The sequence below is a fragment of the Trachypithecus francoisi genome, unplaced genomic scaffold (genome assembly GCF_009764315.1).
Source record: "Trachypithecus francoisi isolate TF-2019V2 unplaced genomic scaffold, Tfra_2.0 Lachesis_group7, whole genome shotgun sequence".
NCBI classification, from domain to species: domain Eukaryota; kingdom Metazoa; phylum Chordata; class Mammalia; order Primates; family Cercopithecidae; genus Trachypithecus; species Trachypithecus francoisi.
In genome coordinates this window covers 47033454-47058298 of record NW_022681472.1, presented here as the reverse complement: position 1 = coordinate 47058298, position 24845 = coordinate 47033454, and the positions used below count along the sequence as shown (strand labels likewise).

The window sequence follows — 24845 nt, the reverse complement described above, 5'->3', positions numbered from 1 at the left end:
CATGGCAGAAATCTTGTCCTATGGCTCCTTCAGAAAAGTAGAACTTGAGACAATTTCCAGAGGTGAATGGTCAAGGGACAATCCCAGACCCCTCTCAGCTCTTGGAAAAACAAATATGCAAATTGCTCATCACAGGGAATAATAAAAGCTACAGGGAAAGGGGAACAATGGTTTTTAAAGTGCATTGGCTTTTATTATGTGTTTGTGTCCCCAGTAGAAATGCTTATCGATACTGGCACTTTAAAAGGTTCCACCTTGTCTTGAAATTAACATTTCATTATTGTGAGTGTGCAAGCAATTCCTTTCTTGGCTGCTACTGTTTTTACTGTTTTTAGCTAGAAAAATTTTCTTTTCTATGTGTAAAGTAGTACTAATAGTACAAAACTGCATCAATTCCACTAAAAGACTTTCTTATGAGACAATGTGCCTTAGAAATAGATGGTAGAACTGGAAACAATAAGATTATCACACCAGTCAATTCACTGCATTATCAACTGTCAGAAATTGCATGAGTTCTAATCACAAGAGTTCCTACTGTTACAAAACCATGGCAATAAATCTACAATATAAACAGCAATTGAAGTTTTGCTGAGTGAAAGAAACCAGACCAAAAAAAAAAAAAAGGGGGGGGGGGAGGGACAGTAAATGCATTTTTATAAAATTCTAGAAAATGCAGACTAACTCATAGTGACAAAAAGTAGATCAGTGGTTACTGTTGGGTGAGGAGGGGAGCCAATGGAATGGGACTACAGAGGTCAAGAAAAAAAATTGTGAAATTACAGATATTTTTATTGTCTTGATGATAGGTTCATGAATATATACATATGTCAAAATATCAAATTGAACATTCTAAATATGTAGAATTTATTGCATGGCAATTACAACTCAATAACGCTGTTTTTAAAAGGTCCACACTCTAATGTACAACACAGAAACTATCACATTACATTATTGTTGTATAAGTGCACTTTGTTTATATTAGCAATATAAATCAAATGGTAACAGAGAAGAGACAGAAAGTATTTATTTTGTCTGAAGACCAATGAGTAAGAGACATTGGATGGTCTTATGTTTATGACACAAACATTTATAGCTCACCTAAAAGATAATTAAACCACTACAATACCATTATTCTAGCTAAGGCAGCCTACAGTAATGAACACACCTTTCTCAGTCAGTACAAGAAAGATCAAAAAGGCAAAAAGTGAATAATCATAATCAACAAGGAAGAACCTAATAGCTATATATTGATCCTTACACTCTGATAATCAGGGCTATATCTTTTTTCTCAAGTGCTCATGAAACACTCACAAAAAAAAAAAAAAAAGATCGTACATTAGGTTACAAGGAAAACATTAGTAAATTAGGTAACATAAACTATTATAAACAGTACTCCCTGACTGCAATGAAATAACACTAGAAATTATTGACAAAACTGAAAAGCAAAAAGCCTCACCCACCTAAAATTAAAATCTCTTCTCTTAATTTTTGGGTAAAGGAGGAAATACAAACTGAAATCACAGAATTTTTATTCCTAAAAAATACTGAAGCAAAACACAATATATATGAAAATCAACAGAATACATTTCAAACAAATAGCACCGAGAAATTCATAGCACTAAATGCTTTTATCAATAAAAATGAAAAAAATAAAACAAATAAATTGAATTCCTAGATGGAGAAAGTAGAAAAAGAGCAACAACCAAACAATAAAATAATGGTAAACGGAAGGAAATCATAAAGATAAAAGCAGAGATAGAAATGGGAAAAAAGTAGACCTACTATTTCGAAATCCTGGTTTTCTTTAAAAAGTAACAAAATAGAAAAACCATTAGCTATCTGGATCAAAAACAAAGGAAAAAGCACAAATACAAAAACAGAAAATATCAAAGGGTAAAACATTGAAACAATTTTTTTTAAATTACAACAGATGAAAGACCTACATGTAAATAAATTTGAAAAGTTAGAAAAAAATATAATTTTCCAATAAAATAAAGATTTCCGATTCTGGTTGTTTTAGAACTGGGCTGCTTAAACTGATCAATTTTTGTAGAAAAAACTGGAGAAGATCATCAAGAAATTATCTTACAAAAGAGCACCAGGCAACAGATTATTTTAAAGAGGAATTCTACAAAACCTGCAGTACTAGATATTCCAAAAGTGCTATACATGCTTAAAAGCATTGAGAAAGGACATTAAGAAGAAAGTAAAACATTGAGACTTAGACCTGATAAAGAAAGAAAGAAAGAAAAGAAAACTACAAGAAAGAAAACTACAGACCAGTACCACTAAAGAAAAATGATGCAAAATACTAAAGAAGAAAATTAATAAAAGGAATCCAACACCACATTAAGAATAAAATAGACCATGACCAACTGGAATTTATTCTTGCAATTTAAAGTTGTTTCAATATTAGGGAGCCCATTAATATAATAAATAATAGTTTAGAGAGAATAAAAGTAAGATTATTTCTATAGATGCTGAAAAAGCTTCAGCAATATTCAACATTTTTTCTAGTTTCTATTAAAAGCACAAAAATAGAACACCGTTTATAATTTCTTAACATGACGAAACATATAACTTTATTCGTGAGGACTGCATTATAATTTGTGGAGATGTTAATGGCATTGTAAGTAAACTCATGAAAGAGCAAGAATGCCCACTACTTTCACAATTATCTAACGTTATAATAGAGGTTGCAAAACCCAAAGCAACTGGATTAGAGCAATCACTAGTCATATGATTTTGTAAAGAAGTAAAAATATCTCTTAAAAAATTCTAGCAAATTAATGAACAATAAAACTAATTCAAATGCTGAAAGAATTCAGTAAGATATGAGGATACAAATTTAACATACAAAAATCAATAGCTTTCAAAGACAGGAACAATAGCCAGCCAGAGCACATAATGGTAAAGAAAACTCCACTTACAATAGCAACAAAGAAGATTAAATACGTGGGAATAAATTTGACAAAAAATGTGCAAAACCTGTAGGAGGAAAATTTTAAAACACTCTGAAAAACACAAAATTAGATTTGAACAAAATGAAAAGCATCCTCTGTTCTAGGACAGGACAAATCAACATCATAAAGATGTCAGTTTAAGACAATCCCAATAAAAGTAGCAGCAAGTTTCTTTTTATACAGTTACGCAAGTTTGTGCTAAAATTCATAAGGAAAACAAACATGCAAGAATAGCCAAGAAGACACACAAAAATTAAAAATACAAAGGTTGACTAGTCCTACCCTACATTAAACCATTCTATAAAGTCTCTGCAAAACAGGGTGCTACTTTCACAAGAATAGATTTAAAGACAGTAGAATAGCAAAGAAAGTCCCAAAATGATACAAGTACATATGGAAATGATAATGGTGGCATCTTAAGTGATGGAGGTAAAGATGGACTTTTTAATAAACGTTGCTGGCACAACCAGGCAGCAACTTAGAAAAAAATAAAATTACATCTGTATCACACACCATTCACAAGCATAAACTCCACAATGATCGGGAATCTATATATACAAAGAAAAAAAAAGAACTTAAATCATGTAAGTCTAGAAAGAAAATATGGATGATTTTCTCTGTAAACTCAGTGTTGAAAAAAAGCTAACATGGACTCAAAATAATGGGCAATAAAAGAAATGACTGATAAATTTGACTATACAATTTTTTAAATTTGCATAGTAAAATAAAGTCAAAGTACAACTGCCAAATTAGAAGGAAATACTTGCAACATCTGTCACAGAGAAAGGGCTAATATGAGACAGATATAAATAGACAATTCACAAAATTAGCACAAAATGATCTTAAACATATGAAAAGATGTTGAACCTCACTCATAATTAAAGAAATTCAAATTACCTTGAATACTACTTTTCACCTGCTTGACTAAATTTCAAAAGGCTGAGAACGCATTCTGTTGGTAAGTCTGAGGCACTCTCATACACTGCTGTGGAAATGTAAACTGACACAATCCCTTTGGAAGGGATTTTAACAATGTCTAACAAAACTGCATTTGTTTTTGTTTTGGATTTACCTTTTGACCCAGTAATCTCATTCTAGGAATTCACCTTGAAGAGATGTTCCTAACAAAATGAAAATCCAGATATATACAGACATAACAGTAATAGGGAAGGGAAGTGACAGTTCTGAGTGTGCCTTTTTTTTTACAGTCCCATCTTGCTATAATAATAATTAAAATTAACAAACGTCAGACTCAGTTTATATTTTAAAATCATTAAATTATTACCTAGCATTATGTTTGCTATTTCTTGGTTTTCAGATTCCTGAATAGATCATTCATTTTTTAATTCAACAAGTTTTCCGAGAATCTACCATGTAGAGTTCTATGCTAGGTACAATGATGACTTTAAAATGCATTAAGATCGTATTAATACCCACAAGAACTTTGTTCTTTAAATAATGTCTTACATAGAAAACAAACTAAAATATTATAGACTTACAAAACATTGGAGGAAAAGCAAAAAAAAAAAAGGCAAAGAGCAAACTAAAATCAAAAATTTTATATAATGAAGACAGTTTGCTTTAAGTATACATTTTAGTTTCACTCCAATTCCTTTATTGTTCTATGCTATTCTTTCTTCTAAAAATGCATAAATTAAAATTAAAGAGATAGACATACTAGAATCATCAAAATAATGTTAAAGAATGTAAGTCAAGTAAAGAAGTAGAGAAAGGGTTGTGTGTGGGGAAAATTAGACAAATACAAGCTACACTTTATGGGGAGAAACTTACTTGTCAGTTACAAGAAGAGAAAGCAAAAAGAAAACACACCCAATAAGTCACGGAGCCCTTATTATGTAATAACAGAAAGCAGATTAGTTTATCAATTGAATGTGTTGCCAGACACCAAAGCCCGTCCAGAACTTACTTCTATAACTTCCTGTAATACAAGAAGCAATAAATATCTTCATGGTGTAAGCCTCCAGTAGGAGGGTTCTCTGTTCCTTGCAGCTGAGAGCATTTCTAACTGTGAATCATATCAGACATGATTGTTTCAGACACTGTAACAATATAATCTTATTAACCTAAATAATTCTTTCAGCTGGATCTTCAGAGGGAAAAAAATCAACCCGAAACCAAATAATATGCAAGCAAAATCAAAACAATACACAAATAAATAAATAAAATAAGGCAAGCACACACTTCATATGTTTGTAGAAACTGGATACTTTGATTCAGTGGATTTCAAATCTGAAGTAATAAAAGGAAAAATGACTGATCAACTAAATCCCAAAGATGCAGAACTCTTGAAGTTTCTAGTTGACAATGGAAAGAAGAGTTTGGAGGTCAAATAAAGTCCAGCCATCTGCTTAAAATTTGGCTAAAACGTAAGTCACATATCCAAGATCAGAGCTAAAGAGGAAGAAAAGCAGATGTTTGATGAAGTTACAAGAGAAAATATGCAACTCTCTGAATCTGATTTTAATGTAATAAAAGGCCATGAAAACAATATTATTTTTATTATCTTTAATAATATTCTACTTTGCTCTTATAGTTCTAGGGAGTTTCCTTTGGGGAAATGAGACATATATTTTTTATGTTAAAATCCTGGCTTTGACTTTTAGATGTTATCATTTTAAGTCATAATCCAAATATACTAGATAATAACAGAATACCTGATGATTGTTTCAAAGTTTCAGAAGATGGTTAAAATGAGACTAAGCAGAAGGTTGCTGGATCTTACTGCTAATTATGTATACTCTTAGATTTTTACTATACTAACATATACCTAAAACTAATACTACACTATTAAATAACCTAAAACTACTTGTTTCATGCTTTGTAGAGTAAGAGAATATCCGACTCTAGTAAAAACCATAAATTCAAAGAGAAATATGAGTGAAAAAATAGAGGGACAGAAAAGAGACACAATATTATCTTTGCAATGTTAATACAAAGATGTTTTTTATTTTAAATGAATAGAAATTAAGGAAAACATATGCCAAATCCAAGGCAATGTATCCATGTTTGATCTATCAGTTCACAGGGCTGATTATTTCAAAGATGGAGATAGACGACAGATCTCAGAGAACCTCATATAGGCCAGGCAAGGAGGAAAAACCACTAAGCCTACCTGTGCAAGCCTCAGAATAGGTTGACATCATCCATGGTTGGAAAAATAAACAGAAAATTACAGGGTACCCAAGCAACTAGTTTTTATTTTATGATAGCTCAGATACAAGCCATAGAAAATACTGATTGGTCTACCAGTCTGGCCAGTCTCCTAGGCAAATGAGCTGCCATTCAAATGTTAGTCTGTTTCTCTCAAGCACTATGAAGACATGAGTTCTTATCCTCATTTCATTTTACATCCTTAATTCTTTTGGCCTTTTCATATAGCTAGAAGGCAACGTAACTCTAAGAATTTTAATGCTTCCTTTCTTCTAGGTCACATGTTTTCTCTTACCATCTAATTCCAGCCAATCATCAACTGTTTTTCTCCCTTCTTGGTATTTACAAGATCTTTGACCTTGTAAATAATGTTACAGTGTAAAATAGAGTCTCCCAACCCAAAACACAGCCACCCAAGAAGTTTATGCACATGTAATTCAGTTGACCATGAGAGAGTAAGCGAAAATGGCTATCAAACAGGCAATTCCATGTTAATATTCAGTGCCTGTCTACATTTATTTTATAGTCACCTCTGAGCTTTCTAATTTTGACAACTGATTAGAAACATCAAATTACATATTCTGATATTTTGAAGACATAGACTGTAGCAATCTTGGCAGCAACATGATGCTGGTGGTACAGATCTGAGTCCAGTGACCTCAGATCAGCAAACCTATGACATAAACCAAGTACCATTTGTTATTGCGTAGGTAATAACATCATAAAATCTGAAAACTGGGAAGGACACTAGAGATCTGGTGACATCTCCTTCCCATTGCAGAAATTTTTCGTATAACCTTCCCTTATAGTGATGACCTAGTCATATGTGGACACAGGAATTGCCTCATTTCCTTACCAGGAAGCTCATTCCATTTTCTAAAACATTTTTTAGAAAGTTCATTCTTAAAAGATCAAAAACTGTTCCTGTGTAACTTCAATTTATTGATTCTAGTTCATTCATTCAACCAGCATTTATACAGTAATGACTCTAAACAGCATTTCCATAATGATAAAACACATCAGGCCTTTATCCATCTGGAAAGACAAATTCATGAACAAGAATAAAAATAAAACACCAACTGCCTTTCCTTTGCCGCTGTGTCCCTTTCTTTGTGCTCAAGTGTCAGTATCACTTACCTGAATCACACCTCCCAAAAAGGAAACTGCTACAGCAACATGGATCCTTTGCATTTCAAAGTCAGATAAGCCCAGCACGCTTGTGTTACTCTGTGTGGTGAGATTCTGGATGTTCTGAGGGACAATCCGTTCCACGGCATTGGCTGATATCAAAGATGTCAAGGCAAAGGTGCCTGAAACCAAGTGGTGTGGGGAATCTTCTGTTAGTAATTCAGTTAAAAGACTCAACAAAAATTGTGGGATTCTGTCATTAAAGTTGAAGCTACATTGTGAAACCAAACAAATCTGTTAGAAAGAAACACTTTCCTCTCCTCTGTGCCTTTGCTTCTCCACTCTTCACCTCTCTCCATGGATGAAATAGAAACTTATCTCCACATATGCTTATTCATTCAACCTACAGCCACTCATCTATTTGCTATTCTCGCCTGGCTCAGACATTTTCCCACCTCTCTGCAGACTGGCATAAAGAATGTCCTGGGACAGGAAATAAGATGACGGCCTGGATTTAAATTCAACTCTCAATTTACCAATAATGTAACCTAAAGCACATTACACCAGATATAAATGGTCTCATCCATAAAGTGGGAGTACTAATACCTACATTTCAGGGTCTAAGGGGAGTATAAATGAGATGATAGGTATGAAAACCTCAGTAAATTCAGCCTTTTCCCTGAAACGTTTGCTTCTTCATTCTGCCTGTGCAAATCCTACTTGTTTTTCAAGGTCTGGCTCAAATCCCATATATAATAAGGATTCATCCCAGATCTTTCCAACTAGCCTTAATCTTTCCACCCTCTGTGGTCTCATAGCAGAGCATATTTTTATTATCGTATAACAACATATTGTGGCCCATAAAATAATTAAACATACCATTTCTGTCTACTGTTTTTAGATTAGGCTTGGTGGTATTCCCCAAGAATTGCCATGGCCTTGCAAATGTATGGGACGATTTTCAGTGTGTTCCCCTGTTCCTGCCAAGAGTTCTGAAGCCTTCATCTTGGCACAGCATGCCTGAGAATGCAGCCTTGTGAACATGGAAATGCTGATTCTCTCAAAGAGGGATTGGCGAATTTGGGTTATAGAAACAAACTGCAGCATTGTGCAAACATTTATTCTCGTTACTTCAAGATCTTACTTTGCTTCAGGTCATAAGTGAGACTTCGTGAAAAGGGCCTGTTCAACATGTAGACATTCCAACACAAACCATGCACAAAGCAGCATAAGGCAAGACAGACATGAGTCAAACAGAAACAGGTCTCATTGGAAATTCAACACAGCCAATCCTTGGTTTTACTAGATAAGAGAGGCGGTACCTGCTATGGATTCAGAAAAACACGATGATTGTGGCCTCCAAAAAACTTTGCCTAAAATCCCAGAACTGTCACCTCAATCTTTTTGTCTATTAACAGTATTTCTCACCCAATGGGATTGTTATGAGGCTTAAATAATGTAATATAGCACACATCACAGAAGATGACATGTAGTTAACCCCTGATAAATGGTAGCTATTCATATAATTATTAATAAGACTAAAGTCAGCATGCTCTGTTATGGTCTATCATTGTATGCTTTTCTCTGTTCCGTAGAGTTGGTGGTATGTAAATACAGACAACAGATTGAATAATATTCTTTTAATGAGATAAGTCATTCTCAATAAATCATCAATAAATCATGACCACTGTCCTTATCATAAAGTACTAAATTAAGAGTACATCAAGAAACTAATGCAATACACCTGATTTTTAGAAATAAGATTCTAGCACCCAGGATGGGAAATACCAAGTAGAGAACATTCACCATAGAATCTGGTCTTGATAGGACAGATTTCTGAGAGTATGTTACAACACGATGCTCCAGAGATCAAATCAGATACTTCTGAGAGTAAAGGAGTTTGTCTTTTGGTGTTTAAATCTCCTAGAGCACAGAGCAAAATGTTTTGTACAAAAGCCACTGAACAAATGACTACAGAATTTTTAAAAAACATATAGACGAGTTAACTTTTTATTTTAGACCTGTTTTTCCTGGGATTTGGAGGAAGATGGGAGGGAATCAAATGGTAAAAGAGAAGGCCATCTAAAAGGCTTTGTTAGGCGAACAAAAGGAAGCTTCATCTGTGTGTGAGTCAATTTCAAGAACATCTCCAGACAGAGGACTTGCCAGCAATGCATACAGCAATGGCGAGGACACGCCTACACCAGTATGGACATGGGAGTACTGCCTCTTCAGCAAGGATAATGCTTTGCTGTTCCTGAGGTAGTGAAGGACAATCAAGGGAAGTGGGACTGCCAGTGAATATGTGTGGCTGTTGTGGATGACATTCTATATTATCTATTTATAGGTCTCCCCTTTGTCTTTGTCTCCTCCCTACTAATTCTCTATTCTTGCCTCATTTGCTCAACTTTTTACCCTGGTTAGGCTTGCAGCCTATTAGTGGTACCCTTATATACCACTACTTCTACCTGATAGCTCAATAGTACTGTGGGTCACAGGGTCTCATAGGAAGTGACTATGAGCCCTAGAGTTAAACAGACCCAAGTTCGAATCCCAGTTCTACTTAATATGAACCTGTGATCCTGGTCAAATTACCCAACCTCTCTCAGCTTCCTTATTTGTAAAATGATGATAAAATAGCTAGTTACAAAATTTTGGTAGAGAATAAATGAGATTTCATATTTTAAAAAACACTACCTCAAGTCCTATCATATTGTAATCCATCAGTAAATAATTGTTTATTTTTTTCTTCTGAAAAGTACCTTATACAGTCTTCACAATAGCCTCCCTAAATTGTTAAACTTTGCTCTTTAAATAAATTTCCCTAATTTAGAAAAAGTTTAAGATTATCCTACTAATTGTCACATATTGGTTCTCTACAGTAATGCTGTTTTCATTGGATTAATACCCAGGTTTTTGACTGTTGTGTATTTATTCCAATATATGTTCTTTGCAAGCCACAAAAAGTAATCAACAGATTTATTTCTTTTTTAAAAAAACTATTTTACATTAAAATAAGAAAGTTCACATTGTTGAGCAAAACAGCATGTTTCACATCTTTATGCTCTGATTTTATGAATAGTTTACTTTTAAAGATGTCTCTAACATAATTTATTATTGTATTTAGTAAGTCAGCATTGCATTCCAGCCACCTAAATTGAAGGCAAAATCCCAAATAAAGCGATTCTTCTTCAAGAAAGTGACAGCAATACGTTAATAATACTGTGGAAGTGGGATGCATATGCATCAAAATTAAATCATTTAAAAGAGAAGTATGTTCTGTATATTAATTTGCAGGAACTTATTGGTGACACTCAGTCCATATGTCCAAGATTAAAGAGAGGTCAAAAAATAATTAGTCTATTTTCCCTGATGTATACATGTTGCAAAATAAGGGAAAATTATCATTTATTTTTTAGTGACCCAAAGAATCCTAAATACGGGGATAAAAAACAAATAAGAAAGTCTAACTGGCTGTCTTTGGTGAAGTACAAATGGAGAAATAAAATGTCTTTAGCATTTATTGTGTCATAGCCCATTCGACTTAACAGAAGGGAAATCAGAATTAGTCTCCGGCTTTAATGCTGAATGACTACATTTAAGGCTGTAAATTTTGTATATTTTGAAATGCATATTATTTATCAAGTAGACTATAAGATTCTGATAGCTGTTCATAACTGGTTAAATACAGACTCTTATGTAAATGATAATTTCAAAATAATGCATGAAATATCTATAAAATGTTTGCAGTGATTTCTTAGGACATCGAACATTTTGTGTAAGTGTATATTTAAGTATGCTCAAATTGTGTATTTTTGTTTTCTTAAAGCAATTACACTGTATTGAACAAACTTGTTTTGCCTTTTTCTTTTATCTTGGGTTTCATAGAGAAAATGTTTTTAGAGGTCAGTATTAAAACAATCTTTTTTATTGCTAAGAATATATATTTAAATGTTTTCAAAAATGGAAACAAATCATTAGGAAATTAGGGAACAACATAATTGAAAAAATAGGCTTTAATAATTTATAATTAGTTATTGTGCTTTTCTCTTTTTTGCATCAATACAAAAGAAAAGCTTATTCTTGAACAGTGGGTTGTAAAGTTAAAAGCTTGTGCTTTAGATTTGGTCACACCTGGGTTGTAATCCATGCACCTGTGACTTTTAATCTGTGATCTCACAGAAACTTTCTGAATTTTAGTGTTTTCTTTTCATCTGCAATGTAAAGGTAATAATCTCTATTTAAAAGACTTCTGCTAGAACAAAACAAAATAACATATGTAAAGCTCTTAATAAAGCACCTAACAAATAGAACATCCACGGTTCTCAAACTTAAATATATCTACATACACAAATATGCATAAACATATAAATACATATATATACTATAACATGTTACCTACAGATTACATGTATAAATAACACAGAAATCTTATGAAAATGCTGACTCTGATTCAGTAGGCCTGGCATGGAAATAAAGGCTTTGCACTTTTAACAAGCTCCCACATAATGCTGAACCTACTGGTTCATGAGGCACACTTTAGGCAGCAATGTTGTAAGTGATTGATAAATGTTGGTCCTTCCCTCAAAACAAAATTAATTAATCTAAAAAGCCAAATCTACATAAATAAAATGTTATGTTAACAGAAAATATATGTATCAATGTGGTAGGCAGAATTATGACCTCTCAAATATGTTCACATCTTAATCCCCAGAACTTCTGAATGTGTTATGCCGTATGGTAAGAGAGAATCAACATTGCAGATAAAATTAAAGTTGCTAAGCAGCTAATCTTAAAATAAGAAGAGCATCCTGGATTATGCAGGTGTGCCCAATGTAATCACAAGGGTCCTTTAAACATGGAAAATGGAGGCAAAAGATCAGAGTCAAAGAGAATTTGAAGATGCAATACTGCTGGCTTTGAAGATGGTTGAATGGTCCATGAGCCAAAGAATGCAGGGAGCCTCTAGAAACTAGAGAAGTCAAGAAAATGGATTGCCCTTGAGCCCCCCAAGAAAGAAACGCAGCCCTGCTGACCCCTTAGTTTTAACCCTGTGAATATCATTTCAGTCTTCCGAGCTCCAAACTGTAGAATAATACCTGTATTTTGTTTTAAAGACCAAACTTACAGTAATTTGTTACAGCAGCAACAGGAAACTGATACAATCAATAATGCAAATTGACCATTGAAGAAATGGTCATGAAATGTTATTACTCAGAGGCTGAGATCACATAATCCCCAAATAAATAGAAATGTCTCTATAGATATTTCTAGTTAAAATTATTTTATGATTTCCTTAATAGTTAAGACTAAGATACCATTTTGTAATAGTAATAGCTAACTTTATTAAATCTTATTATGTAGCAAGTACTAAATTAGACACTGTATATCAATTATCTAGTTCTTACTAGTAATCATTAGAATTTGGAAGGCAATTTTACTATCCAGAAAGCTGCAATGGAGCTTAAATTTTTGCCTAAGACCATGTAAATAGCAAACAACAAATAAGGCATGTACCCAGGTTTATCTAATACCAAATCACCATTCATATTTTATTTGGTAATATAGAGGTAGGTAAGGTAAAAGTTACACAAAGTAAACAGCATTGTATAAACTAGCCTGGAGTAAACCTAAAATATCATCATTTAGTCCACATATCAAACACATGTAAAATATTTTTCACTGTTTTTTGAGTAGCTAAATTTTATGTAGTCTTGTATTTTCTCCCAAGTGCTTACTTTCTCTCATTTCATTGTGAATTCATAACATTTCCCTTCTTATTTTTATTTTTATTTTTATTTTTTTTTTTGAGACAGAGTCTTACTCTGTCACTCAGGCTGGAGTGCAGTGGCGCTATCTCGGTTCACTGCAACCTCTGCCTCCTAAGCTCAAGTGGTTCTCCTGCCTCAGCCTCCCGAGTAGCTGGGACTACAGGCACGTACTACCATGCCCCATTTCCCTTCTTTTGTGGAATCTTTGCAACTCAAAAATGCAAAGAATCCTTAGCAATAACCTTGGCTATACAGTAATATAGCAATAAACCACAGGGTATACTGACTATCTGATATACCCTGTATGGAGAGTAAATATCTTGCTCTAATATTTGCTGAGGTTTTCAGAGTGATGTTAACACTGCTAAGGAGATGTAATCAGTAATAATCACTAAGTCTCTTTTGCGAGTAATATTAGAAGCATAAACATAGGCATTATTACCTGTGGCAACATGACGTCCCATTCCAAATATGGCATAAATTATGGCAGGAAACAGAGACCCATATAAACCAAACACTGGGTGCACAGATGAGAGAACAGCAAAGGCCAATCCTGTGAAGAAGACTAGGGTAATTAGAACCACCTTATAACCCCAAGACACAGTCTGTTACACAATAGAATAGGTGTTAGTTTACTTATAGACAAAATGAATCATACTTTATTCTACTTGCTCAACAAGAGACTAGCATTATTGCCCTAAATAAAAGAAAAGTCACTCCTTAATTCATTTTTGTAATTCCAAAAACCATTATTTTTGGGCGAATGTTTTTTCCTTTGATTGCAGAGGTGTCTACAAAAAAAAAAAAAAAAAACAACAGTGGTTCAGACTGTCTTGCTGTTAAATGGTAGGTTTGACAGTAACATTGTAAAATATCTCCAGGCACATTAAAATTTTAGAAGCATTTCACATATATAATTTTATTTACACAATAGCATCTGTAAGATAGGCGAGACTAGAAGCTTTACTCCTGACAGATGAGAAGCCTGAAATGCAATGGGAACTAGGGCTGGAAAAACATGGACGCATACTCAACATTGGCTGGTTGGCCAGATGCACAGCCAGCCTGGGACTGTGTGTCACAGAGGTAGGGCTGATGCATAAACTCATGTGCTTCCCAACTAAGTAGAACTTGGCTTATATTTCAGGTACAGTGTCTGAGTGGAAAAAGAAATAAATTTTTCTTATTCAAGGAGTAAGAAACAATTCACAACTGTTCATTTTTATTCCTTGTAGATACTATTGCCTACAGAGTTGTTATGAAACAGGCACATAGAAAATGTTCTTAGACATGTGTAAATGACCACTAATGGCTTAAATGTGACCAAAATATCTATGAGTATGGGTTCATAAAATTATCTGGATTGTGGCTGGTCCTTGGAACGACAAATTCATTCAAATGCTTCAGTTAAATTGGGCATAAAGGACTTTACATATTACAAAGGCACTCGAGAATGGAGGCGGCATTAGATTCTGGAGTCTCTGAATATGAGGCCGGGTAATTACTCACACCATAAAGCCTGGCTGTCTGATTCTAATATCAATAATTTTTACTGTTGAACTTTTACCATTTTTAAATTAAATGAAATCCCCTTCTTAATAAGCTCCGTAGTTATCTTTCAGATATTTTTCAAGCAGTAGAAGCTATTTTTGCTGCATTTAAAATATATGAAAAGTCAACAAACGACTACTCCTTTCTTCTTTTTAAAAACCATCTGGGTTGCTTGTTTGCTGGTAATGTATTCCTACAGGCTGGTGAAAATATGATAAAAGTGACTATAGAAGAGTCAGTGGCAGAGGCTGTTCTAGAATTTCATAAAGGCACAGTGAGAAGTAGAAAGGATGGTGTTAAGGGGCAGGTCTTGAAGATATGTTAGCATTGGCAGGCTAAATATCCCCATCTCTACCAAGAAGCACCTTTTGGCATTTTTAGTGCATGCAACTTTGTAAAATGTACTGTTTACATCAGTCATATGAAAAGCTAGAAAACAACTTTTTCTCATCCATTTTTCAGAATAAGTTACATGATAAAAAGTTATCTATTAAGATACATAAATGCAGAGTGTTTCTGAGTAACAAAAAAAATGTAGCCCACATTTTACAAGATCACACAGATCGACTAAATCAGTAGTGGGGAAGAAAGGCATATTGAGCAAAAGCTCCTGGATTAATCATATGGTCACTACATTCTGATAACTGTGGTCAATACTGACAGGATCAAAATTGTTCAGAGGTAGACCCATTTGGCTGCTCTGTTTGCAACAGGTAAATGTAACATAAAGTTGGAAGCAGCTGGATCCTCTTATCTTACCCTGTGAATAGCGTGAATAGCTACCTCCTGTTTTTCTGCCTACCTTATTACAATAACACTCATCACTCTCCGTGTTTATCCCAAATAAAATCCATAACAAACTTAGTTTAAAAACTGGATTTTCCCAGATCTCATGTTTCTATCAAAATAAAATGGAAATAATCATGTAAAATATATTTAATTTTTCAACGATCTCTAGACCTGTAAATTAAATACAAAATATCATGTCAGGAGATTCTACTAGAACAACATCTAAGATCAGAAATCATGTAGACATTTCCTTTATCTCACATTACACAGATATTGAGCTTTTACTTTAAACAACAATATCATTCACCCTGAATGTAAATCTGCTTCTCTGTTAATGTGTCAATGAACAATGGCCAAAACACAGGAGGAATGAACTAATTCAGATATACAGTACTGTAAAACATCAAGTATCCTTTCCACAAATAAGAACTACAAGGCCCAAGACCCTCCCCCACAGAAGTACTTCAAAAAAAGGAGAGACAGCTGGATAAAGTTTCCTTTTTCTGATTCGTTTATTATGCTGGTTCATGATATAAACTGGATACCTAGTCTCTCTCCTACATGCACACGTGCACACACATACACACACTCACACAAGCTAAAATATGTTAAGTCCCCCCAAAATAGTGAATATCTTAATACGTCGCTAACAAATTAGCAGAATTATCTCTACTTTCTCTGTAATGAAACATGGCATTCAATTCAAATAAGAGCAAAATTACAACTCTCTAATGCTATTATTTTGGGGAAAAATATTGCAAATGCTGACAGATACTTTTGTAACTTAATCTAATTTAGATAAGAGCAAAAGCAACAAAAACAAAAGTATCAAGGAATAGACATAGTGTTAGGCTAAATTGTCCCAAAAGAGGATGGTTGAGGGGATGTATGAAATCTTTAGATGGCTGATTATTTTTAGAGGGACAATTATTTAATGGTAGTGTAAGGCTGATACAGTCACAAAAGGATGGTCATGAGAAGACTTTGAAATATGTAATTTTTAGGAAAACATACTTTGTAGGCATGATAATGGTTATAGGAGAAGAGATTCTAGATTCCCATATCAAAATCACCAGTAGTCTCAGGGTTTGTGAACACTACCAATCTTTAAAGAAGCCCTTTGTGTGAAGCTGAACATTTGCCACCAGTATGCCTTGTCCCTCCAACCCACGCTGTGCTGAGATTGGCTTCCCTAGGCACAGTGCCTGACCCCAGACCAAGAAGGACCATGAAAGCAGGTAAGTAGCTCAATCTCTGGCTCTGCTCCTATTATAATCTTTTGAGTAAGATCACTAGAAAGTGACTCAATCACTAGTGATGAGAAAGGGAACTATTTATCACAGAGAAGATTTCTATATTAACATTCAGATTTTTATTTCAGTTTCAGACTAGTTTATTTATATTTACATGACATTATAGCAAGTGTTCAGAAAACCAAAGAAACACATATGGAGTTTAGAAGTTGAGTAATGTATCCAAAGTTACAAATTGGTGCTAGAATTACACATAGAAAACCCCTCTATTAGATACTCTATGTTTTGTTGGCCTAGCAGTCTTACCTTTTTATTGTAAGGTCAGACAGCTAGGACTTAGAAGCACTAGTTTTGTTCCCCTCAGATATGAATACAAGACCAACAATATTTTATAGACTATAGCCATTGGTTATGGAGCTTCAAATATGACCCAGAAAATTAGAGCTAACACAACTCAGTGGGGCAGCTCTTACAGTAGAATTTACTGCCCCAGAAATGTTGTCCTCCTCATAAAGCACATTCGAGTGCTGTTATGGGTTGAATTGTGTTCCCCTAAAATTTATATGTTGAACTCCTGACCACCATTACCTCAGAATGTGATCTTATTTGGAAAAAGGTCATATCTTACATAATTAGTTAAGATGAGCTCATCATGGAATAGGGTAGAACCCTAATGCAATATGACTGGTGTCCCTATAAAAGAAGACCAAGTGAAGAGACATGCAAGCACACAGGAAGAAAATCATGTGACAATCAAGGCATGTAAATGCCATGTGAAGATGAAGGCATGTGAACGCCATGTGAAGATGAAGGCAAGTAAATGCCACGTGATGATGAAGGCGTGTGAATGCCACAAAACGATTAAGGCATGTGAAGGCCACATGATGACGAAGGCAAGTGAATGCCACGTGACGACGAAGGTGTGTGACTGCCACACGATGATGAAGGCATGTGAAGGCCATGTGAAGATGAAGACAAGTGAATGCCATGTGAAGATGAAGGCATGTGAATGTCACATGACGACGAAGGCGTGTGAACACCACGTGACGATGAAGTCGTGTGAATGCCATGTGAAGATGAAGGCATGTGAACATCATGTGAAGACTGAGGTGCTGTTTCCAGATGCAAAAGAATGTGAAAGCTTGTCAGCAAACCACCAGAAGCTAGAGAAGATGCATGGAACAGATTCTCCCCTCATGGCCTTTGGAAGAAACCAAACCTGTTGACACCTTAATTTTGGGCTTCTAGCCTCAAGAATAAGTTCCTGTGGTATAAGACACACTGTTTATGGTGCTTTATTATGATCACCCTACACACCCTACACAACTAATTTAAGTGACAATTTTTAGAGGGAGACAGAAAGTAAGAGGTCATTTGATGCTGGAGAGTTCAACCTTCCTTTCCGCACAGGATCAAATCACTTGTTCTTTTCTTTTTTTTTATTTTTTTTGAGACGGAGTCTCGCTCTGTCGCCCAGGCTGGAGTGCAGTGGCCGGATCTCAGCTCACTGCAAGCTCCGCCTCCCGGGTTTACGCCATTCTCTCGCCTCAGCCTCCCGAGTAGCTGGGACTACAGGCGCCCGCCATCTCGCCCAGCTAGTTTTTTTTTTTTTTGTATTTTTTTAGTAGAGACGGGGTTTCACGGTGTTAGCCAGGATGGTCTCGATCTCCTGACCTCGTGATCCGCCCGTCTCGGCCTCCCAAAGTGCTGGGATTACAGGCTTGAGCCACCGCGCCCGGCCAAATCACTTGTTCTTAATAAATATTAAATAATATTACAACTTTTGTACTTCTAATTCATAATCCCTGAATCTCTATAATATCATTTAAATTTTGTATTAGAAGTTCATTATAGAGGCCAGGAACAACCCAACAGTGATAAAGGCTAGTTTTTTAGGAGGTACTAAGCACAAAATCTTCTTGTAGATCCTGATACTCTTTCCGCATGAACACCCATAACTAGGTAAATGTAGACAGGAATTATCCCCGGCATGTTTCAGTGTTTTTGTGAAGGTCTAACTTTCTATAAGATTTCTCTAGACCACCTCCTAGCCTGGAAGCAGCAGAGGATAAGAATTTTCCTCTCCATATACTTTGGTTCTTTATCTCTAACTTTGCATTCAGATGAAGAAAGTATATAAGAAAATGGTGGTCTCCAAGTTGTCTTGAGCTTAGTAAGAAGCAGCTAAAATAATATGTACCCATTTAACAAGCATTAGTAGAATTATCTACTATTTTTCAGCACTGTTCTAGCCACTTAGGCTAAATCTTTTTTAAAAATAGGCTACAATCCCTGCTTTCATAGTATATGTAAGAGAATATGCAGCATACAACAATAAACAATTGACATAAAATATATATATTATTTAGTGCTATAAAAAAGAAAAATCAGAGCAGAATAAAAGACATGAGGAAAGTTTGGAGAGCATGGAAGGGAGGAAATGTGAAATAGAATGGTTGGGGTAGGCTCCAGTGAGAAAATAATATTTGGGCACTATCTTAAAGATGAGAAGTAGACATGCAACAACAGGAAAAGCTAGTAGCACAAAGCAAGATAAATTATAATACCTTAGTTATAGTGGACTGGGAAAACAGTCATTATGACTACAGCAGAGTTGAGTGGTTCAGATCTTGACAGAGAAGAGCCATATCAGATTTTCTTCTTGATGGTACTTGCAGACAGTGGTGCTGGTTAGCAGAAACCTTACCAAGATCCTTGGTACTTTAGAAACCTCTTGGATAACCAGTAATACAGTCCTATTTTAACCAACTACCAAGTTAAGATGATGCTGGCAAGTTCAGGGAGATCTTAAGGGTAAAGGTCCTAAAAACTAGGGGAAAGAACAATTTATCTGACCAAGGAAAAGAACTCAATTCATAGAAATTTGAATTTCTCAGAATGTTCATAGTAACTTCCTCTGTAAGAAATATCCCTTAGAGAGACTCCTGAATCACTCAGTTTACCTATTTCACATGGTCAATGGCTTCCAGAGATTGGTGGGTGGCAAGAATATTTGTTCATTGAGAGCTTTAAAAAATAACCACCTGAGGCCTGAAACCCTGGCTGGATTTCTCACAAATCCCTGGTGCTCAAGTGGAGCTGTCCCCTGTACTGGGAACAGCTAAAACATTGGCAATTAAGTGCTGGTGCTCCTTTAAGTCTTTCCCAGGCCTGCAAAGCACTGCAGTTCTGTGTTTTGGTTATAGTGCAGTGTTTAAGTTCCACTAATCATAGTAAATTTTCCCCAGGCCAGGAAACAATGGCAAGGCAGTGATTTAGTTTGGGTGCAGCATTTAAGTTCAGGTGCTCACTACAGGTTCTCCCCAGAATGGAAAGGAATAGCAGACCTGCGATTAAGTTCCAATATTAAGTACTAAAGCACTAGTATCACCAAAGAGTACCTCCAAAAGCTGGAAGAAGTGGTTATCTTCTCAAATGCGCAGGAATCAATGTAAAGATACAAGGATTGTGAAAACTCATGGAAATATGAGACCACAAAAGAAGCCAACAGAGCTCCAATAATGGACCAAGAAGAACTGACGATCCATGAAATGGCTGACAAAGAATTCAGAATAACACTTTTTTAAAAATTTAGAAAATTACAAAAAAATAAAAAATTAAATTTAGAAAACAATCCAGGAAGAAAATGAGAAATTTGACAAATAAATATAAACAATTTAAAAAAGATAAATCCTTGAAATAAAAAATACAATAACCTGAAAATCTCAGTACAAAGCTTCAACAGTAGATTTGATGAAACAGAGGAAAGAATAAGCGAGCTCAAACTCAGAACATATGAAATTATCCAATCAAAAGAGAAAAAGAAAAATGGGACACCATCAAGTGAACTAATCTCCACTTACTAGGAACACTTAAAAAAGAGAAAAAAAGGACTGGAAGGCATATTTAAGAAATTAAAGGCTGAAAATTTCTCAAATCAGGAGAAAGATGGCCACATCCAGGAACAGGAACCTTGGAAGTAACCAGTAAAATTCAACACAAAGAGAAAATTCCCAAGGCAAATTATGGTCAAATTAGCAAAAACCAAAGACAAATAAAGAATACTCAAAGTAGCAAAAGAAATGTATCACATGGAACAGAGTTTCAATATGGCTTTCAAAAGATTTATTAGCAGAAACCCCACAAGGCAGGAGACAGTAGAATGGTATATTCAAAGTGCTAAAAGAAAACAAACAAAAAAAACTGTTATCTAAGAATACTATATCCAAGAATACCATACCAATATATATATACTAAGTGAAGTTAACCTTCAAATGTGAAGGAGAGATCAAGACTACCACATAAACAAGATCTGAGGAAATTCATCAGTACAAAACCTGCCTTACACAAAATGCTAAAGAAAGTTCTTTAAGCTAGAAGAAAAGTATGCTGACATGTAACAAAAAAGCATCAAAAAGTATAAAACTCTCTGGTAAAAGTGAGAGTACAAAAATTTTAGAATACTCTTATACTGTAATTATAGTATATAAGCCACTTATATCTTTAGTATGAGAACTAAAAAACAAAACTATTAAAGACTATAATGACTACAACAATGGGTTAAGAAGTGGGCAACATAAAATATGTAAACTGAAACATCAAAAAGTCAAAATGGGAGGAGTTGGTATGAAAGTACAAAGTTTGTTTTTGTTCATTTTTTTTTGTTTGGTGATCAAGATTAAGTTGGTATCAGTTTAAAATAGCCTGTTATAACTATAAAAATATTTTGTAAGCCTCATAATAACCACAAAGAAAAAATCTGTAACAGATACACTAAAAATAAATAACACAGAAGCAGAACATATTACTAGAGAAAGTCACTTAGTCACAAATAAAGACAGTGAGAGAGGAAAAAGGGCAAAAAGAAACTACAAAACAACCAGAAACAAGAAACAAAATGATAGTAGTAAATTCTGACCTGTCAATAATAACATTAAATGCAAATAGATTAAATTATCAAATGAAGAAACACACAGACAGTGTGTCACGGTCAGTGACACTTTGAATATGGCTGAATGAATTAAAATAAAATAAGGTTCAACCATATCCTACCTACAAAAAACTCACTTCATCTCTAAAGCACACATAGACTGAAAGTGAAGTGATAGAAAAAGATATTCTGTGCAAATGGAAACCAAAACCAAACAGAAGTAGCCATACTTATTTAAAATAAAATAGGCATTAGGTCAATAATGATTTCAAAAAGACAAATAAGGACATTATACAATGATAAATGGGTTAATATACCAAGAGGAAATAACCATTTCAAATATACATACACCCAATACTGCAGCACCCAAATATATAAATCAAATATTAATAGATCTAAAGGGAGAGATCAGTTGCAATGCAGTAATAGTAGGGGACTTTGACACCTCACTTTCAGCAATGGACAGATCTTCTCAACAGAAAATGGAACATTCTCCAGGAAAGACCACATATTAGGTCAGAAAACAATTCTTCACAAATTTTTGAAAATGAAATCATATCAAGTATTTTTTCTGACCTAAATGAAATAAAAATAGAAGTCAGTGTCAGAAGGAATATTGGAAACTGTAGAAATACATGGAAATTAAACAACATTCTCCTGAACAATAATGCGTCAATGAAGAAATTTAGAAGGTAATTTAAAATTCCTTGACACAAATGAAAATGGAAGCCCAACATACCAAAACCTATAGGATACAGTAAAAGCAGTTCTAAGAGAGAAGTTTATAGCAATAAATCCCTACATCCAAGAAGTAAAAAGATCTCTAGTAAACAACCTAATGTTATACCTCAACAAACTAGAAAAACAACTAACCCACAAATTAGTAAAAGGAAATAACAAAGATCAGAACAGAAATATTTTTTTAAAAAAAGATTTTTTAAAATATGAAAGATCAAGAACACAAAGTGTTGGGTTTTTTAAAAATAGACAAAATTAACAAATCTTTAGCTAGACTAACCAAGCAAAAAAGAGAAATAACTCAAATAAATAAAATCAGATATTAAAAAGGAGATACTACAATTGATACCACAGAAATACAAAAGGTCATAAAAGACTATTGTGAACAACTATTGACCAATGAATTGGGAAATCTAGAAGAAATGGATAAATGTTCAAACACATAAAACCTACCAAGATTGAATCAAAAAGAAATAGAAAACCTGAACAAACCAATAATTAGTAATGGAATTAAAGCAATAATAAAGACTCTTCTCATCAAAGCAAAGCCAACAATCTGATGATTTAACTGCTGAATTCTACCAAACATTTAAAGAAAAACTAATGTCAATTCTTCTCAAAGTCTTCCAAAACAATTAAAGAGGAGAGAATACTTCCAAACTCATTCTATGAGGTTAGCAGTACCCTGATACCAAAATAAAACAAGAACACAACAACAACAACAACAAAAAGAGGTGGGGGGAATGCCAATATGCTTAATGGAGTTAAATACAAAAAATCCTCAACAAAATATTAGCAAACTGAATTCAGCAACACAATAAAAAAAAAATCATTCACCATGATCAATTAGAATTCATCCCAGGGATGCAAAGAAGGTTGAGGATATACAAACCAGTAAACATAATATCTCACATAAAAAAATCAAGAAAAATATCCATATGATCATTTCAATAGATACAGAAAAAGTATTTAATAAAATTCAACATCGCTTCACGATAAAAACTCTCAACAATTGAGGTATGGAAGAAATATACCTCAACACAATAAAGACCACATATCACAGGCCCACAGCTAACATCATAGTGAACAGACAAAAGTTGAAAACTTTTCCTCAAAAATCTGGAACAAGACAAGGATGCCCATTTTCACTTTTATTCAACACAGTACTGATAGTCCTACCTAGAGCAATTAGGCAAGAGAAAGAAATAAAGGGCATTGAAATTGGAAAGGAGGAAATCAAATTGCCCCTATTTGCACATGACATGATCATATGTCTAGAAAATCCTAAAGTCTCACCAAAATATTGTTAGAAGTAATAAATGAATTCAGTGAAGTTTTAGGATACAAAATCAATATACAACAATCAAAAAAAGCAAAAGCATTTTGTATGCTACAAATGAATTATACAAAAAAGAATTCAAGAAAATTCAAGAAGGCAATCTCATTTACAATAGCTACAAAAATAAAATAAAATACCTGGGAATAAATATAACCAAGGATGCGAAAGATCTCTACAATAAAAACTATAAAACATAGATTAAATAAATTGAAGAAGACACAAATAAAAGGCACCTCATGTTCATAAATTGGGATAACTAATATCATTAAAATGTCCATACTATCCAAAGATATCTACAGATTAAATGCAATCCCTATCAAAATATCAATGACATTCTTCACATAAACAGAAAAAAAGCCTAAAATGTGCATGGAATCATAAAAGATCTTGAATAGCCAAAGCAATCTTGAGCAAAAAGAACAAAGCTGGAGGCATCACACTACCTAACTTCAAAATATACTACAGAGCCATACTAACCAAAACAACATGATATACAAAAATCAACTCAGAATGAATTAACCACTTAAATGTAACACCCAAAACTATGTAGCCACTAAAAAAATTATAAATACAATGCTTCAGGACATTGGTCTGAGCAAGGATTTTTTGGATAGGATCTCAAAAGCACAGGCAACAAAAGCAAACATAGATCAATGGGATTATATCAAATGAAAGAGCTTCTACACAGCAAAGGAAACAACCAACAGAGTGAAGAGACAATCTACAGAATGGGAGAATTTGCAAACTATGCATCTAACTAGCAGTTAATATTCAGAATATAAAAGGAATTCAAACAACTCAATAGCAAAAACCAAAAAACTGGAAAAGTGCGGGTGCGTGCACACACACACACACACACACACACAGAAAATCCAAATAATCCAATCAAGAAATAGGCAAAAAAAAAAAAAAAAAAAAAAAAAACCACTAAATAAACATTTTTTCAAAGACATACAAATGGCCAGCAGGTATATGACAAAATGCTCAACATCAATGATATTCAAGGAAATGCAAATCAAAACCACAATGATGCACCTCACCCGAATTAGAATGGCTATGATCAAAAAGACAAAAAATAAATCAATAACAAATGCTAGTGGGGATGCAGAAAGAGGGGAATTCTTATATACTGTTGGGGGGAATGTAAATCAGCATAGCCATTATGGAAAATTGTTTGGAGCTTCCTCAGAAAATTAAAAATAGAACTACCAT

At 34.2% G+C, this 24845-nt stretch overlaps 1 protein-coding gene across 1 annotated transcript in view; it reads right to left on the bottom strand.

The window, feature by feature from the left end:
• SLC26A7 (solute carrier family 26 member 7) overlaps positions 1-24845 on the bottom strand; it is a 138520-nt gene that overhangs the window by 98439 nt on the left and 15236 nt on the right. Inside the window, exons 3-4 of the mRNA XM_033203672.1 lie at positions 13476-13586; positions 7272-7444 (exon numbers count right to left, since the gene is read on the bottom strand). Of these exons, the coding sequence (XP_033059563.1) occupies positions 7272-7444; positions 13476-13586 (284 nt within the window). The remainder of the gene's footprint in view (positions 1-7271; positions 7445-13475; positions 13587-24845) is intronic.